We start from the raw sequence: 19,878 nt of genomic DNA, 5'->3' as shown, positions 1-19,878 counted from the left end.
ATGCATCATGTTGATATATTGTTACTTTATTTTAATGACCTTGGTGATTATTTTGTTTTCAAGCATACTTTTTTGAATTTCCGCTCAAAATTACGCTAGAGGCTATTTTCATAAGCCCCACCCTGAAAATGGCTGAAGGCTAGACCTCTCTGCACTCTATGACGAGCAAGAGCTTTGTTTAAGGTTTTATTAAAGTTAAATGAATTGCCGATGTCTCACATAGCACTTGCAATTATTTTGTATGGTATTTGTGGAATTTCCTGCTTTGGAACTCAAGGTGTTGCAATAGGGAGGGGCTGATAAGTTAAGTTACATATGGCATGTTAATATCAAATCGAAGTTTAGAATGATACCACTTTCTCATTTGAGCTTTGGAAAGCCGTGGTGCTGCAAGGTTTGGAATCCACAGCCTGTGTCTGACATCGCCAATTTACATTTTTGGAGTATATCTTTATGCCATCTATCGTCGTTCGTCAATGAGTTTTGAAAATTTCGAGAACAGTCTTATAGGAACAATGAGGTTCAAAATTGCTGCAAAATAAGAACTTTTTGAGAACAATACTGAGCCTAGGTATCTTTGGGTAAGGTATATCTTTGGGTAAAGTAAAGGTCAAAATTGTTAAAAAATTAACAAAAGAGTTCAATAGGAGAAGAACAATTTTAGGCTCAAAGTGCCAAAAGAATAACAACCGCCGAGCTTCGTCAAAAAAAATAATAAAAAAAGGATTGTACGCCATTAATATGTGGAGAGATTAATGAACTTTCATACTTTCTGAAGGGCTTGTTAAAAGCTCAACACTTCAATTAACAAGCTCTTAAAATACTGTTAAGGATCGATTTCAAACCTATTTAATGAGCGATAATGTCATAGGTATTGCTTTCAGAAAAATATATAGGTATGACTTTTAACATAACTGGTATAAAAAGTCAAGTTAAAAGAAATAGTTCACATTCTGGCCATATCATCGTAATTTTAGTTTGTTTTGCTTGTTGATAGATACACGTTTTTATAAGAACATCCTAAATTTTTTGAAGCCTTCAGAAGTTTTTAGTTTTACGAGTTTCATCTGGTTTCATGCCTAATTCATGCCTAGTTCTTAATTTCACCATTTCGTAAGTATTTTGGTGGAAGGCAATTTGCTAAGAAATTGGGAGTCCATAGAGCCTTAAAATGCGCTTAACTTGTTCTTAATATCTTGGCACTTGAAATCTGATGTTCCTATATAGCTTGTTCTTATAAAAAAACGTTTATGTACCTACCACGTGATTAGTTTTATTGTTTCCGTTACGTCTGGCTGTGGTTTGTGTTTCGGTGAAGGGCCCTTCAGTGACAAGGTAAATAGCACTCGAACAACACAAATTGACAGGCTAGAGAGAGGTGTTTGGGTACACTTTATTGTGAAAGAATTGTTCCATTCTTTTTATACTAGAGAGTTTATGTATGTGCGGTTTTTCTGCGACGGAGACGTTTAGCTTCTGATTTGTCTATATCTTGAACGACTGAGGATACAACAAAAAATCGGCACTTTTAACGTCCTCGATTTTGTGGGTAAGAAGTGCGGGTTATTCCACATCGCTTCAGTCACTCCGCCGTCCTCAACAGTGCAAATACAAACTCGCTATTTACTCTCGAGTAAAGTGTTGTGTTTTCTTTTTGTTCACTTTGTGATAATCCGTCTGGTGTGAGAGTATTGTTTAAATCACATCTTGATCAATTTGTTGCTTTCCTTTGGATGGACCTTTTGTGTGGTGCTTCAAAGTGTGGAACCAAGAATTCTAAGACAGGTCAGAAACTTTTTATCAAGATTGAGGTCAAGCAAGAATATTTTAACGACCGTTAGATCCTGTGGATTACTGTACTCAAAGACTGTTTTCTTGGTCAGACTGAGGGGATCTAACGAGGGCTCTGATTTTTGAAATACCGAAGAATTTCACCGTTTCAGTTTGTTTGTTTTTGAACCATTTTTCCGAAATTCCTAAATCTAAGAATGAAATCTTCTCTTTACCGGGATTTTGAAATAGGGTTAAAATAGGGTTAATTCCGATACCGAACCTTACTTTTTGCCCTAAATATTTTCATATTTTTGCTTTCTCAAACTCTAGGCGAATTATTTTATAAGTTATCGGGTCTATAAGTAAGAAACTGAAACTAAGTGACATTTAACATTGCTTCGGAAGAATAGTTTGTGAAATTTATCCTTACCTACTTTTTTATCTCAAGATGCAAGATAGATTTTAAAGGTTTCGTGAGGACCATTTTTAATTTGATTAATCATAGAGAGAGATACGAAAATTGGAAGATATGGAGGATTTGCACGAAAAGATGGATATCGAGATATCTCGCTTTATTTACTAAAAACATCCAGTATTTTTGAAGCCTTCGGCTGTTCTTAAGCCTATAAATGTTCTTAACATGTTCTTATTTTCACTATCTTTAGAATAGTTTTGTGTAATTTGTGCAATTTCTTAAGAAGTTTCGTGTTTCAGAGTCCGCGAAATGTTAAAAACTTATTCTTAACATTTAGGCTATGACAGCCTAATATTCTTATATACTTTGTTCTTATAAAAAAACATGGATATGAGGAATGAGAGATGAGAGATGAGTAGGTTCTCGTGATGGTTTGGTTCCGTTGTGTTTGAAAGTTGATAACCAATTCTATCACTTCTAATTGAATTAGATGCAATGTTTTTAAAATTTGTTGATCTTTTGTGGGTTAGCACGAAACATGTGTGTCGTTTTGATCAAAATTTTTGTTTTAAAATGTTATGGTTACCAAGATTTTGAAATCTCTTTTTTCGACTCTTAAACCTTTCAGTCCGTACAGTGTAGGGCATTGATAATATTCATATTCTGAGGTTATCTTTAAAATTTATTTCTTCTGTAGATTTTTGCTAGAATTTTTCCTTGACTTTATTACAATTTTAGTGGAAACGAAGGTATCAACCAGGATCAGAAGTGTGGTGGCAGTTGGCGGGCCCCCCAGCCGATTATTTTTGGTCGTGAAAAAGTGAAATTACAAAAGGCGCCTCCAGCCCCTTTGCTTTTTCGCGGCCAAAAATAAGCAGTTCTCAACCAAGAATTTGATAAAGTATCAAAGAATTTTTAAGCACTTCACTTAAGCAAAATTGGGTACGGGACGTGCCGCTGGGCATGGTCCCTTTTTAGGCTCTGAAGTCATCTCACAGGGTCCCAAATTTACAAATTTTCAAGAAATGTGGATCGACTTTTGGTTATTTTGAACAATTTCGTTACGTTCTATCAGAGTCCAGAATTTACCAACATATCTGACAGGGTTCTTTTTTCAAACTCCAGCGGCACTTCCACGTTGGCCGTCAAGGTCAGTGCCCTCCCTTGAAGTAGTTCCAAACTTATTTTTTCAATAAGTGACACAAAAAGCTACTTTGGAGAAATTGCCTCCCGAGTTTGCCCCAATTTTAGTCAACCCACCACGCTTCTGCCGTGGAGTATCATTTATTGTTTTTCTTTACCTTTTAAAAACACTTCATGACAGCCTCTAAAACACGTGTCACTTTTTGGATTGGCCCTTTGTCAGGCTTATTGACATATTCCCAGAGTAGTCAGACAGGGTTTTCGTCTGGTCTTGTCAATCACTGTCAACTTATGGAGGGTGATCTTCTTTCTGAACCAGTAATGGGTGCACAGATTGTCCATACGAAGAAAGTTTTTCGTTCTGTTTCTTATATAGATCCCACACGATCTTACCTTGAGACCTGTGTAAGTCTGCGACCGCAGTCGGAGGCGACCTGAAGGCTGCGATAGCTGTTTACCCGAAGGCAGAGGAGGGCGCCACTTTTTCTCCATGGATTCCTCCACTCACCTTGATCCTTCTCTTAATTGATGAGCATCAAGCAGAGAGGTATCAAGTATCATTTTGGAAATCCTTGGTATGACCCGGCTGGGGGTTGAACCCACAATTTTGTCCCTTGAGACCTACCAGTGGTCCTCTTCCTTTTTTAGGTTCAACGTTTTTGAACCGGCAGCATATAATCATAAGTTTTTGACGTTTTCACGTCGGTGTTTATGTAGACTAGAGTCTACTTCTGGCTGAACTTTGCTTTTAATTTTTTATGACGCTGAGTCCAGTGAAGTAGACTAGGAGCATTTGACGAGGTTGCCATTTTGAAAGAAATTATTAAAGATCCAAATAACTAAAAAATACCTTCTGAAACGTCTAAAATCTGGCGGCCTGTTTTACAGTCCACCTAAGCAAAAGCATATTACCATATACTACCGGGCCACTTAATTGCGCCATCCAGTCTATAAAAAAGCTTCAAGTGGACCCCGGGCTAGCGTTTATGTTGATGTTCCATGTGAAGGAATGTACCTTTCATAAAATACGACACACAGAGAAGCTGTTCATACCTCCATCTATTTTTACAACATACCACTGTACGCTCTTAATCCTATTTAATTGATCTATTGCGTCACTTTTTTCTCGTTTTTTCTACTTTCTAAATAGCTAAGAATCTTTTTTTCTTCGAAGCAATTATTTACCTATTGGACGCCTAGCAATCAAAATTGTACTATCCCAACTATGTGCTGAATTATTGAAAGTATTTCCACTCCCACTATGCTGGTGTTGGGTGCTAATTTTGTTTCGTAACCTTTAAGAGAATGTATATCTTTTTATCTAGCATTTTACTATACCGAACTAGCACAATCTCCTCGTCATCTTACTTTTAGTCTTTTTCCTAATTCATAAACCATGTGCTTTCCTCTTTCGTGTAAGAACAACAACAATGTGACCGCCTGATAGATATCTAAGTACGGTCGCATTATTCACAAACCAGCACTCACATACCTTTTTTGATGAAGTCAGTGATCTTTTACTCACAAGATTAAAGTCAAACTTAGGAAGTTTAAGCTGATGGAAGCTTTATAAATTCAATAACCTTTCAACTTTTCAACGTGACGCACAAAGTTTTATCTGAAATGTCATCAAAGTCGGTGTTCTCTTTGAAAAAAAGCAATATGCCTCAATAACTATATTCTACTTTGCCAAGCATCGAATTAAGTTTTCTTAAAACAAACACTGCTCAATATTACCTTTTCTACCGGGTGCACCAAAAAAAGTATACAACTTTTTCAAGATATTGTGAACCTCAGGATTTAAATTTTTTGTTCATTCTTTTTTTATCGTATAGAGGATGCTCTAACTTGAATTTTGAGCTATCATATAATAAATTTGAAAAGGTAGTTCGAAAGCTATTTCCAAAAAACTGACTTTTTTTCCATGTCGAAATTTCAAAAAATTATTAAAAACAGCGAGCAAACTTTTCTCTTGACACTTACCTTTTTTACACATAAATACCAAAAAAATGCAACTGTGTTCATCGAATCTCGTTACGGAATTTAAGAATATGGTAAAATAAGCTATTCCCTTGTGGGATAATATTTTTGGAAAGGCTGAAAATTTTTTCTGGAAATCTCCAAAAGAGGTTTTGATGTTATGTGTGTGCTATGTGAGAAAACTTTTGAAAAAATAGATCACCATTCCTTGACTAGTTGCTCAAAGAACTTGGGTTTGCATTGAGTTTGCTGGTGTTGGAAATGTTCATGACGTGCAAATAAGATGGACAAACTGTTGGCAAAATATAAGATAAGAGAAAAAGGAATAAAAAAAACAATGAAATTGTGTTTTTGTCATTTTGTCTTATTTATAGCGCGAGTGCTGTTTTTAATGATTTTTTGAAATTTTGACATGGAAAAAAAGTCAGTTTTTTGGAAATAGCTTTTGAACTACTTTTTGAAATCTAATATATGATAGCTCAAAATATAAGTTAGAGCATCCTCTATACAATAAAAAAAGAATGAACAAAAAATTTAAATCGTGAAGCTCACAATATCTCGACAAACCTGTCTACTTTTTTTTGGTGCACCCGGTATAGCATGGCAAATCTGTATTTTATACAAAAAACAGAATCCATATACACTTTTTCTTATATAGAAACAATTTTATAAGAACAACGAGGCTCAAAATCGCCAAAAAATAAGAACAATTTGAGAACGATGCTGAGCCTGAAATTACTTAAATTCAAGCAAATTAGGGGTTAAAGTAGCAAAAATTGGATATGACACCTAAAATACCTCAATTACATCTTAAGAATATGATAAGAACAATTTGAGGCTCAAAGTGCCAAAAAGGAATAATAACGACCGAGCCTCAGAAAAAGTTTACTGGTTCTTATAAAAAAGTGTATACGGTTAATACTCTACAAAAACGCAGCGTGTTTGCGCGTGCAGACTTTCGTCGTTAAAATACACGGTTTTTAATAAGAACGGTGTTTTTCCATTCCATCATGGATATTCATCTTTTACTGTTATACTTATTCTTAGGTTAGATTCAAATTCAACCTAAATTTATCATTTAATACACACCTGAAGCATAAAATGACATTTTTGTGATGAAAGTTTTGAGCCTTACTGGGGCAATTTACAGTTATAGTCAAAATGCTCTAAAAATGACATTCTTAGTTTCTGTTGCCATATTCTATGATGATATTTTTAGCATATTCTTCATTTTTCGGCCAATTTCATATTTTCTTATAAAAAAGCGTGTACATCGCAGTTCATTTCAATTAAACGATCCATTATAATCTGAAGGCTTGTTGATCCAAAAGGCTCAGAATCTCCCTATGAAAGCGGATCGCTGGTATTATGCTCTTGCTGTTTTGTAGTTTTTTCAGTCTCCAAATGTAGAAAAAGAATTGATGAGCTTAACTATAGGAAGTATAGTAATTCAACTCCAATGGCTCGCACTCCAATGCACTGTATAGGGGTTTAATGTGCTCCCGCCGATCCGATAATACAGGTGTTGTTAAGAAAGTTTTAAATTTCTGATTTAAAGTCATTGTTTAATGCATACGTAAATGCTTTCGGACTATAAGGAACACAGCCTTATTATCAAACACTTCAGACATTTTTACGAGCACAATTCAAGGTCTGTCTGTTCTCGGTAGCACTGGTAAAGAAGTAATTTTCAATAGCATTCTCAACTAAAATGACTGTTTCGACGAGGCTGATTCGAAGCTCAGATAGTTCTTATAGTAAAAAGAGGTTTTCGAAGTATTGTATTTTAAGTGCATCCGATCAAAGCAAATCAATTCATTAATTGTCTCAAGAATCATTTCTTGTTCAGTACATTAAACCCTAGATTTGATCGGATTAGGGCTAACGGGATTAGACATGTTTAAAGAAGTATGTTTTGTTTGTTTTAATGATATTATTTGTATTGGTTGCATTCAATTTCTTCCTATGTGATTATGTTTTGTGTTGTTTGTCCCTTTAAATATGGCATGTTACACAGATCTGATGTGATCTTGATCAATTGTGATTGTAGTTGAGACAAATCAAGGTAATTTGATTTTTGAATTTTGATTTCTCTTGAATTAATATTTTAATTTGCTTGAACGTTTTTGTCGATATACATTGCGTGCTAAGTTGATTGAAATGTAGTGCCTACAGAAGATGTGATTGCTGACGGCTGGAGCTTATCAAGGTCTTTGTTCACATTTTCCTTTAGCTATGGACACGTGCTTTCGTGATTTTGAATCTTGTCCTTTCTAACCGTTCGTTTATTGGAAGGAGAGTCCATGGAAAAGTTTTCCTCAAAAGAGGGGCGTTTATTCGAGGGGCTGTTTAAAAGAATGGGGGCGTTTATTCGAAGTAATACGTTAGTTATGCTCGTCCATTCGTCCTGAGTTCGGCTGAAAATGACGTCATTGCATGTTATGCTGGACTGTTCAACCAGCATATGGTTTTTGTGTTCAAAGAAACGTAGGAGCTTTTGATAACAGTCATCCAAACTATTCAAACTGCGATTAATTTGCTCTGATTTCTTTCTTCGTACCTTTCTCTCAGCGGGTTCATAGTACGATCTGCATTTATTGCATAAATATGTGTTTCTGATTTTATGGTATGCGATGTGCCGTGATTGCTCATTTTAAACTTTTTTACATACCTCGGTTAAAAATGACAGGCGGATTTTCGATGGAGATTGACTTGTTAAGAATGATTTATGGTTTGCCTGGTTTGCCGTTACCCTACCCGCAAATACAGATTACTCATATATCACAATTAATCCGCAATGGGTAAAGACTCTCTAAAAAGAGAGTAACGCCTTAATACCAACATCACATTTATTATAGCCCACATTTATGGGGGATGTAGGTCTTTCGGAGATTTTACCACAGTCAACTTTAAGTACAATTGAATGTCTCTGAATAGGTACTGTATTGTAAAATTAAAATGCTGCGCAGTTGATGACGGGTTTCTGTTTCTTTTTTTCAACTGTCGGTTCTGAACTGGATCGATATTAACAAAGACTACAAAGCCAAAAATAGATATTTCAAATTGAAAATTTGGTAGGGCCTATTTTTCTTTCCGTGTGATTTAGATAGATATAATTCTGAAACTAAAAACAAGTCGATTTTGCGAAAACAAGAAGTGTCCTAGCTAGTAATCCTACGCTACAGTGGCTTATTTTGCAAGGAACTTCCCATCAATTACGTAGTATAACCATTAACCGTCCGTGTAAAAATATGCGAACAACCAGCTGATTCGCAGCCTGTTTTCTATCCTCGATTATAAAACTGTTTCTTTAAGCATACCATGGAGGTTTCGATTAAACGCCGAAGTGAAATCTAGCGGTCTGGGCTAACAAAAAGATTAGGTCAGTCGTGAAGATTAGTCTTTGATACTCAGAAGGGAAATTTCTCCATAGAAAGTCATTTTCGGCTTCTTTGCGGTTTTAAAGCTCTTACAGAAGGTAACTTTTTTTAAAAAATGACACGCTTTTTAAAAAGTTAATATGTAGGCACGCAAGCCGAAAATGTTGAAAAGTTATTATTTTGATGTTTCGCGAACTTTCATTTTCTAACAAGAACCATATTCTATAACCTTTCAACAGCAAGAGTTTCGCAGGAATGAATCTCATGAAATACGTTTCATTTGCTTTCTCATTAGACACAAAACCCTTCAAAACTTCAAGTCATATTAGTTCTATCTATCTTTCTATGCTTTTATCAGACTCTGAACTTTTCCAAGGTTCATTCTTATACAAAATTGTTCTTATAGCTTTTTAAGCAGTTCAATACATTCAATAAAAGGTGACTGATTAAAATCCGTTTTTTATGTCTCCGACAGAACAGTGTCATTGCTTTGTCTTTAAAAACTTGACAAAAGTATTGTCCCTTTAAATAAGGGCTTCTTTTTATTCTTGACGCAGGACAGTTTTTTTAATTTTCTTTGGTATAAAACCGTCTCTTCTTTCTAGCTCAGTAGGATCTTTCTACTTTTTTTTTCTCTGTCAATCATCTATCTTCAAAAGAGTCTCTCGATCATTTTGTTGTTGTTTTTCAATGTTGGATGGTAGGGTGTTAGGATGGTTAACAAGAACTTGCGCCTATGGTCGTATTTTTACTTTATAGCATTTTTGACGGAATATTCTATGGCTTTATTAATTGTTAGAGAATGAATCATGGCAGAGTTCACAGGTTTCTCCTGGTTTCAAAATATCAGAATGTTTTGGATCAGGAAAACCTTTTTTCAGCCTTTTTGTTTGCTTTTTCAAGAATGAAGACCTTCACTTCTATGTTGGTATTAGATTTGGTAACTTTCTGCTCTCTATGAATGAGTATTAGATGTCTAGCAGAAGGTTAGAGGACTTAGAGGCGAGTCTCTGGAACATCTGGCAAGCAAGAGAAAGTGTTGTTATTGGATGACTGATCACAGGCCTTTGTCATGGTAAACAACACTCTACAGTCCCGTAGGAAGCATTTTCATATTGGGGGGGGGCTAAAGTTTAGTGACACCGCGAGGGCCAACCATGGTTTGGCCCGAGGGGTGAAATTTTGAACATTTGAGCTCTAGATTGCTTAAAAATACACTCAAAACATGCACATAAAAGACAATTATGACAAATTAAAAAAGAAAAACTTTGCATTTTGCAAAATAACTATTTTTGAAAAAATTATTGGGGGGCATAGCCCCCAGTTGCTAGGCACTGCTCTACTTGTCGGCTGTGACGCCGGGTGACGGCTTTAAATCTAACATAGGGCGCCAGTAGATTTCAAAGTTAACATAAATTGCCGTTGAACGAAGAAGTGATGTACGGTTTCACAGCTCAGCAGGACGTCTGTTACTTGCCTATTTAATAGTTTACTTGACTGCGGCTTGACTGCTATTGCGTTTTGTTTCGGCACGTATTCTTGCCTGTTTGGGAGGAGCAGATGACCTTGATTGACATGTGTCTTATCAATATTGCTTTCGATATTACTTTAGATATTATGTTCAAAGGTATGTTCTATTCTTGGCCTCGCTCACTCTTAATCACCAATCAAATTTCAATAAATGTGCTTCCTCTTTGAAAGAGAGATAAAGATCTCGTTCATCTGAACTGTGCCAAGAAATGAGATCTTTTTGAAGGGTTAGATAATCTAGATAATCCTGTTACTTTCTTTATCCCCTCCCTTTCTTATTGTTAGTGACGTGTAATATGCCTTAAATTGATTCCTAAATCAATCGTCGCACTTGGGTTGTCTCCTTCATGATCGTTGGTGATGATGTTATATGGTATATGATTGTATGATATGCGATGTGCCGTGATTTACTTCATGGGAGAAATAAACTCTAAAATCATCCCCACTGGATTTTTTGAGTTTTGAACAAAAGAATTTCTATCCCCATTGGGATTTCAATAGAAATTTTCATCCCAACTGAGGCAAGAAGTTCATCGGGGTGTGAGACAGGGGTGTACAGAAAAGTCTTTGACAGTTAAAATACTAGGAGTCGTTTTCCATAAGTGAACGTAGATTGCTAAGGGAAGAATTTACGAAATTCATTTTATTTTGTCTATATTCTCTTTGAAGTTTAAGAAATGTGTTCAAAAATGAAATGTACCCCCATCTTTCATCTTCGATAACTGATATGATCATCATCTGCATGTTTTTCATAAGAATATTCAAAGCCATCGATGTTCCTAACTTTTTGGACTACACGCTTTTTTTTTTATAAGAATGGTGTTTTTTTCATTTCATCATGGATATTCTCAACTTTTTGGCGAAAATCATCCAAAAGTATTCTTACGGTATTCTTAGGTTAAGATCGAAAGTGGCAATCTACAGGTTAAAATGCATGAAAAATGGCATTCTTAAGTTCAGTTGTTAAATTCCATGATGGTGATATTCTTAGCATATTCTTAATTTTTTGGCCATTTTCATCATGGACATTCTTATAAAGTGTATTCTTATAAAAAAAAAAGCGTGTATATGCCTAAAGATGTTCTTCTTATTTTCACCATTTTGAGAGTATTTTTGTGCGATTTCCTAAGAAATTGGAGTTTTAGAGCCTGAAAAGTATTAAAATGTTCTTAACTTGTTCTTAACATTTTGGCTGTCGAAGCCTTATGTTCTTATGTAAAAACGTGTACGATCATCATCTACACGTTTTTTTTATTATAAGGAACACGTTTATAAGGAACTCGAGGCTGAAAATGGTCCAAAAAATAAGGAATTGTTAAGGAACTGCTCAGGCTGAGAATAAGAAAACAAGTTTTAAGGAATCCAATTTTTGCAAATCCAAACTTATAGCAGCTATGTAGATAAGGAACTCGATAATTTGAGGCTGAAACTCTCTGCAAAAATAAGGAACTTCAGGCTCAGAGCAAAGTTAAGGTTCCTTATAAAAAAAAACGTGTATCATCTAACTACTGTTACCTTTTTGATCGATTTTCTGATGGAAGAATTTTTCTCTCTGTTTCTCATCTTCTCTTTCATTTCTTCATTAATAATGAAAGAGTTATTTTTCATCAGAGTAAAACCCTCTTTTTCACTTTTTTCACACCACGGTGTGAGAAAATACATGGGGAAAATTCTTCTTTTCTTTTTTGCTTGTTATGATTGGAATTTTGTTTGATGTGACCGCTAGGTGTAAACATTTTTCAGTTTTCAATTTTTTGAAAAATGTTATTTTTGTACTTGCTCAACATTTGAGTGTTAAGTAACATTATTTGAAATATCTTCTTTGGTCGATCGCTTCAGTAGATAGATAGAGTTCAAATGTGGATAGTCCAGAAATCTAAAACGTTTTGACAGTCTTTCGATTGTTTTTTACGGGGTCCACGATCAGCCGTCTTTACTTTCTATGAACTGAACAGAACATTGGAAGAAGCGGGGATTCGAATCGGGTGCCCCTGGTTTCTGGCGCTGGCACCCTGACCACTCGGCCATTGCTTATTATTGCAGATTAACCTGAGATAAGATTGTGATTGTATGTTTTCTGTCCTCCACGCTGCAGCTCTAAAGGGATAGGTGAAAACAAACGATATTTAATCGATTTTCTAAAAAAGTTTAATTTTCCATCTTGCGTTGAATGATACACGTTTTTTTTATAAGGAACCTTAACTTTGCTCTAAGCCTGGAGTTCTTATTTTTGCAGAGAATTTCAGCCTCAAAGTTCCTTATCAAGTTTCTTATTTACATAGCTGCTAAGTTTGGATTCGCAAAAACTTGATTCCTTAAAACTTGTTTTCTTTTTCTCAGCCTGAGCATTTTCCTTAACAATTCCTTATTTTTTGGACCATTTTCAGCCTCGAGTTCCTTATAAACGTGTTCCTTATATAAAAAACAACGTGTATTGTGAACAAGTATAGTTTGGGCTTTGGGTGTATTAAGGGGTGACTTATGTACGCATTGGTTACGTTTTGAAGGATCGAACCTTTTCCTACTGTATCGAATACGTAATAAAGTGCAGCAGAGGTCTTAGAATATTAGGGAATTTGACTGCCTTCAGTCATTACACTTTTTTCATAAGAACAATGAAGCTCAAAATCGCCAAAAGATAAGAACAGTTTAAGAACAATGATGAGCCTGATATTGCTCAATTTCAAGCAATTTAGGGGTTAAAGTAGTAAAAATTGGGTATAGCACCTAAAATACCTCAATTACACCCTATATATAAGAACAATATGAGGCTCAAAGTGCCAAAAAAAATAAGAAGCCGAGCCTCAGCAAAATTTTAACGGTTCTTTAAAAAAAGGTGTGTTTCCTCTGTTTTTTTCTTTTGGGTATCAATTTTTTCATTTTTTCTTCTTCATTACTTGCTGTGAGAGTCGTAGTTCAACCTGGGACTGGGACATATTTCTGTTACAAAAAGTCACGTACGAGCTAATAATTATTTTAATTATTTGTCCCTGACCTAGAAAGACCCCCCTATTTATGACGTCACAAAATTATATTAAAGTAGAAAGAACGCAGCGTGAGATAGCTTGTTCAATATGTTGTCTGACAGTTTGATTTGGGACGTTTCTATGTGAAAGAAAGTTTTAAAAAGTAAAATCTTGCTGGGATTCGTCTCACAACTCATCATGGGAAAAGAAGGAAAAAGAAGAAGAAAAATGGAAAAGGAAGAATGGGGAACAATTTCTTCAGCAGAGTAAACAATGCAAACAATAGATAAAGATGGAATTTTCTCTAGAAAAAGGGGGAACGGTTTTTTCGAGAAAAGTTATAATTTTTATTGAGGTCGCGCAGTTGAAAATTTCTAAAGATGTAGGTAGAAACGTTGTGATCAGTCGATGATAGAACCTTTCGAAACAGTTAAGAAACGTTCGGTAGAGATGTGAAGAAATTTCCATATCTTTCAAGAGAGAGTTTCTATAACCATGAAATATCCTGTTCATTATAACGTTTTCGCCTCTGTTCTGTACATTTCTTAAACCTTTCCGATGATCTGATGAAAATTCTGTTGAATTTTTATGAATGGTTCTCTCTGGCTTAGTCTAGAAGCTGGAGCTCAACTACTTTTTGCCTTTAATGATTCTGATGGGGGAGACTAGATCACAGCGCTACCATTCAAATCAGAAAGCGAAGATAGAGTAAGGCAGTAAGGCAGACTGACTATCTCTGGCCAGTATCATCGATGTTTGCTTATTTTAGGCCAAGATGGGGCCAAAATTCATCATGGGTTAAGATTGTTCCCCAGTAGTTGATTTTCAATAACGTTTTTTTCACTTTCTGTTTCGTTTTAGTGGTAAGAGGAAAATTAGCGCGCATCGATTTTGATTTCTTACAAACGTCACGCAAACAAGAAGATCGAAACGTCGGCAATTTGTTGGTCTCGGTAAGTCATTCTTCATTCATTTATTCAAAATTTGATTTGATTCATATATTGGTTCAAGTAATCAAAAAGAGCGGAAACCCGTCTATCGCTGCACTGTGGAAATCTCAAAAAACACTATAATTCTTTGTTCAACAGATTTCCCTTGTTACTTTGAAGATGGGGGGGGGGGGGATTTTAGCCAGAGCTTCCTGCCTAAAACCCAAAAGAGTTCTGCTGTCACTATGCAATACATAAGGTTGAGTTTGACATGATATTCAGTTGTCACTTCTCTAAGTCCTCGACTTGCTAGTCTGAATCGCAGACCTCTGCAAAAGTGGTTGGAAGTATTGAAGCAAGAATCCGTAAGTGGATGCTAGCAGCCTACCATCTACTGGTAACTGTCAAAAAAGGATCCATTTGAAATGAACAGTCTCGAGAAAAACAAATTCTGCTTCTTCACTGCCATCTTTTTCTTGTGAATCAAGTTCTATCAAGTTTTCCTGGTTCCTTTGCTCACTTTGCTCAACGATTTACAAATAAAGTCGTTTGCAAAAAAGTCGTTGTTGTACTGTAGCCATCTTTATTCGTGTGCTCGCGTTTACATCTGAGTGATGTTGATTTATCAATTTCCACCGATTCAAATGTTTGTGTTATTCTCCATCATCGCTCTCTGTTAACGTTATGTTCGTTTGTTTGTTTGGTGACGAACCTTTTGACGGAAGTTTGTTCAACAATCTAACATTTGAATGTAATGATAAACAAGGAATTGTAAGGCAGAAAGGTTTTCCCGAGTACACGTTTTTTTTGTAAGAACATCCAAAACTTTTGAAGCCTTCGGATGTTCTTAACTTTTTTAATTTTAAGCCTAAAAATGTTCTTGACATGTTTTTATTTTCACCATTTTTTGAGCATTTTTGCTCATTTTTCTAAGAAACCGGCTGTTTTAGAGTCGACAAAGCCATCGAAGCCTTATGTTCTTATATAGTTTGTTCTTACAAGAAAAAAAACGTGTATGTCCTTTAAATAATTTTTGAATCCCTAAACATTTGCTGGAAACCATCAAAAGTTCTTGTCTCCAACATAAGTTTACTATCCTTTAAAAAGTGACAAAAATGATTATTAATTATTGTGTTCTTATGGAAAGCAAGAAAAGTCTGGGGGGCCAGTTTTAACGAACTGTTTGTAGTCAGTCGCGTGCGTGTAGAGAGGATTTTCTTTGATTAAGGCTCAGACTACACTTGTAATCATCCGTTCGCCTTTCTCACTGGTTTTTTTCGCACCTCAGTGGAGCATAACAGACACACTTATCGCATGTTATGATGTTTCACACATATATGTTCTGCTCGCTATTATGTTTGGTGTAATGTTTGTTTGAGTGAAGCGAAAGTGTTTCTGGTTGTGTGTGGAAAATTGATGTATTTTTGTGTGATCTCGCTATGAGCGCTTGTGCGGTCTGTGGCTATTGAGTGTGGTGGTTTTTCGTCCAGGATCTGGAACTTAACTCTTCTTTGGCTTTGATATCTTATGGTGGAAAAGAGGAGCGCTATCAAGAAATCAGAAAACAAAGAGTGTTACGGTAAACTGACTAGGTGGTTTTTGTTGTGGATTGTATTTGGTATTTTCTCTTTATGGAAGAATGCGTTATCAAATGTTCATCTTGACTGGTGAAGAAGTAAGTCAAAATCATTAATTTGTAGTAGAGTGCGGTGGCAGGAGCGACCGCTTTTTATCACCCCCGTCTCAGTTATGAGTTTTTATTACGAAAGATTTTTGAAGCCTTCAGATGTATTATTAACTTTTTGAGTTTTAAGCCTTAAGCTTAAAAATGTTCTTTACATGTTCTTAGTATCGCCATTTTGTGTCCATCTTCCTAAGAAACTGGGTGTTTTTAAAATGTTCTTGACATGTTCTTAATATTTTGGCCATTGAAGTCCTATGTTCTGATACACGTTTTTTTTATAAGAACGTCAAAAAATTTCAAAGCCTTCGGATGTTCTTAGTCTTTTGGATTTGAAGCCTAAAAATGTTCTTTTTAAAAAGGTTCTTATTTTCAGCATTTTTTGAGCATTTTGATGTAATTTCTTAAGAACATGCATGTTTTTAAGTCTCCAAAGCCTTAGAATGTTCTTAGAATGTTCTTAAATTTTTGGGCCTCGAAACCTTATGTTCTTATATAGTTTGTTCTTATAAAAGAAAAACGTGTACATATAGTTTGTTCTTATGCAAAAACGTGTAAAGGGTATCATTTGAAGGAATCTACTTTTTGCCTTTAATATTTCTGATTCTATCTTAGTGCCGCCTTTCAGATCAGACAGCGAAGATATACTGTAGATTTTCTGACCATATGGAAAGGGTCGTGATTTATGTTTCTGATTGTCCGATAAAAGCAATCAATCTTCATCATTATGCAAAAGGAGGAAAAACTTTTGGAAATGATTATTGTTTCCTGGGAAGGATGTTAAATCATTCAACAAGGATATTAATAATATGTAAAATGTCAATGCAATATCACTTTCAGATGCCATTTTCATTTTCCTGCCAAACTTTTCTCGTAATCTTTTTTCACCTGTTTATCTTCTTCCTGAATATTTTCAAATTTCATAAATTTTTTACACACGCAGTACACGTTTTTTTATAAGAACATCCAAAACTTTTGAAGCCTTCGGATGTCCTTAACTTTCTTATTTTGACCATTTTTCTAAGAAATTGGGTGTTTTTGAGTCCACAAAGCATTGGATGCTCTTATATAGTTTGTTCTTATAAGAAGAAAAACGTGTACATTGCAACGTGTTTTCAATTTTTCTAGAAGAACGAGCACTTTAATATTTTGAGGATACACGTTTTTTTTTTATAAGGAACCTTAACTTTGCTCTGAGCCTGGAGTTCCTTATTTTTACAGAGAATTCCAGTCTCAAAGTTCCTTATTGAGTTCCTTACTACATAGGAAATTTTGAACTTTTTGCCCCTTGAAGGATCAAAATTTGGTCAAATTAGTCCCAATAAAGTACATTATTTTCAAATCCACTTATTCTCAGCCTGAGCAGTTCCTTAACAATTCCTTATTTTTTGAACCATTTTCAGCGTCGAGTTCCTTATAAACGTGTTCCTTATAAAAAAAAAAACGTGTAGTGAAGTGTTACCTCTCTGTAACACCTTCGTGAGAAAAAACTCATTTTTTCGCTTAGTCATCAACTTGTTCAGTGAAAAAAAAATCTTTTTGAAAAAATTCAAGTTGAATGAGAAATTTTATTCAGGAAAACTTTTTCACGGAAGGAGGGGCTAAATTTTTTATTCACTGTAATCAAATTCTTATTTTGAAGGTGTTTGATTGCTGCAATTATCGGCTAATTTTCTCCCCTCTTCCATCGGCGTATGATTCATACTGTTAGTTTTTGTTTCTTTCTGTGCTCGGAAATTGAAACATTTAATGATTCAACACTTCAGGGAATACTGGTAATTAATGATAAAAGGTCATTATCCTACTCTTAATCCATCGTAACATCTGTGGCCGGCTAAAGCACGATAATCTGCGTTGCTCTGTGTTGAGGTACATTGATGTTTTGCATATGGTATAACAAATTAATCACGCATTGCCAAGTTTGTTGCACATGTAGTAAATTCGATTGTTTATCACTTGACTCATCAAGGAGTAAGTTTTGTTTTGGATACTTTCTTTCACAAACGCCTATTAATCTTCTATTTTTAGCTTAACCCTTTTAGTCCCAGAGACCCGCAGAGCGGGTCCCTCCGGGACTCAAATTTGCCGGGCTATATCTCCGGAAGTAAGAGATTTCCGGAACTCTCGTAGCTCGTACCATTGGAAAAAGCATAAAATAGGCTGGTTTTGCGAGACGCCCTTACCCCTTAACCGATGTCTTGCCGACACAAGACGTCGGTGCGAAACTTTTAATTTTTTTTTCAAAAGAAGCAAAGCTCTGGGACTTTTCATATCCATGATACTCAGACTTAGACTGCGGGCGGAAGGCACCCAACAGACCTGATTTGAAGTGTATATAGATACTTTTATTTCGTTTGTAATCAATATGCCGTTCGCTGCTTTTCGTTTGTTACAAAGTAGCCATATTTAGACTGTGAGCGGAAGGTATCTACAGGCCTATTTTGAAGGGCGCTTTTGAATTTTTTTGTATTGATATGATGTCTACTGCTTTTCGCAACTTTGGAACAAAACGAGCCTGCCAAGGACTTGCATATCGTAACGGATGTCTAGCTATCTCCACAATTTCGCGGGAGGAGGTTCTCTCTATTATTCACGAGCCTCTAAATATTTGCACCTTTATTTCCTTTGAAAGTTCGTGCTCTTTTTATACTTGTTGGTGTTTGTTGTTTATTAATCAAAAGAACTTGTTTTTGCAAATCCTTGTGTTCGCCCTTAAGTCTTCCACGTGTTTTTAAATCAATATGTCTCACTTGCTAATGAATTCAGAAAGGGGAGAAGGGGGTCTTTGCTTCCAGATTTTGTTTGGATGGATGGATTGTTTGATTGATTGATAGGTGTTTTGTGATTGGCTAGCCAGACACCTGTAAGTAATAAGATAAAGACCAGATAAAAAGAGGGGGGGTTTATCAGATTTTAATTGTTCAATATCTCATTTGTTCCCTACAAATAACAATTTTGAAGTATTCTGAAGATTTTAAAACCGCGTTCAAACAACAATATCCATTTGGCAGCTGAAATCTATATTATTTTATTGGTTTTATTTGCTGTTTTTTTTTGTGTTTTCTTTTTTGTTTTTTTTGCATGAATATTCACGTTGAATTAATACCAATAACTCTCCATTCAAATTTCCCTCATCCCATACTTCTCTACACTCCAAGATAACAGAGTCGAACGATTTAGTTTGAATCATCTAACTGGACAGAACAAGACAACGTTTGTTTTCTTCTCGTCAATCGACATGGTTAACGCTTCGGTGTGATCTCTAATATTGTATGTTTTTCCTTGTCACTGATCTAAAGTTGAAAGATTGTTGAAATTTAACTTTATGTAAGAGAAGTAAGAGTCGACAAATGTATTGGACTGTCCTGTTACATTTATGAAAGTACCTGTTCATATTTATCGTAAGGAAGTTTGGTCAAAGCTTACAGGAGACTTTGAAAAGGAGAAATTCGTATGTGAATGTTTAAAGTAAGTCTAAACACATGATTTTGTCGATTTATTCATGATACATTATGGCTTTTAGAGACATTATGGCTTTTAGAGACATCCTGATCGGGTACATACACGCTCTTTTATAAGAATGATGTTTTCCATTTCATCATGAATATTCATTTTGAAATATTCTTAGAGCGTTCCTTGCTATGGATCAGATCCCGACCGAAGGATCCAATTTCAACCTAAGGTTAACATGTAATGCATCTTAAAACAAAAATAACCTAACGTAGGCCGTCATCAGTCATACTTAAGCTGGTTGATAGTCTATTGTTTAAGCCCATTACTAGTCTTCAGTATTCTAGGTCATATTTACAGAATCATTGACTTTTGTTGACTTGCTTATCTCCACGTATTGTAAGCATAGATACTTTATGTAAAATGTCTTCCTTTTTACCTAGATTTTGTGACTCGTATTTCCTAAGTGCCTTAGGCTCAGCGAGCTTATAATATATGTCATCAGAGGTGCGACTCTTAACAATAAGTCAGGTCATTCCTCATTTTGTTTGAGTTCCTACTTAACGCTAATGAAGTTACCACGCTATTTTCTATACTTAGGATGTTAAGTCATCATATTCTCCTTGTGAGA

At 35.4% G+C, this 19,878-nt stretch overlaps 1 protein-coding gene across 1 annotated transcript in view; it reads left to right on the top strand.

The window, feature by feature from the left end:
• LOC136817290 (myosin-IIIb-like) overlaps positions 1-19,878 on the top strand; it is a 60,045-nt gene that overhangs the window by 18,098 nt on the left and 22,069 nt on the right. Inside the window, exon 23 of the mRNA XM_067073629.1 lies at positions 14,049-14,140. Within this exon, the coding sequence (XP_066929730.1) occupies positions 14,049-14,140 (92 nt within the window). The remainder of the gene's footprint in view (positions 1-14,048; positions 14,141-19,878) is intronic.

The sequence above is a fragment of the Clytia hemisphaerica genome, unplaced genomic scaffold, assembly GCF_902728285.1.
Source record: "Clytia hemisphaerica strain Z4C2 unplaced genomic scaffold, Clytia hemisphaerica genome assembly, whole genome shotgun sequence".
NCBI classification, from domain to species: Eukaryota; Metazoa; Cnidaria; class Hydrozoa; order Leptothecata; family Clytiidae; genus Clytia; species Clytia hemisphaerica.
This window is presented reverse-complemented; position numbering and strand designations above follow the sequence as displayed.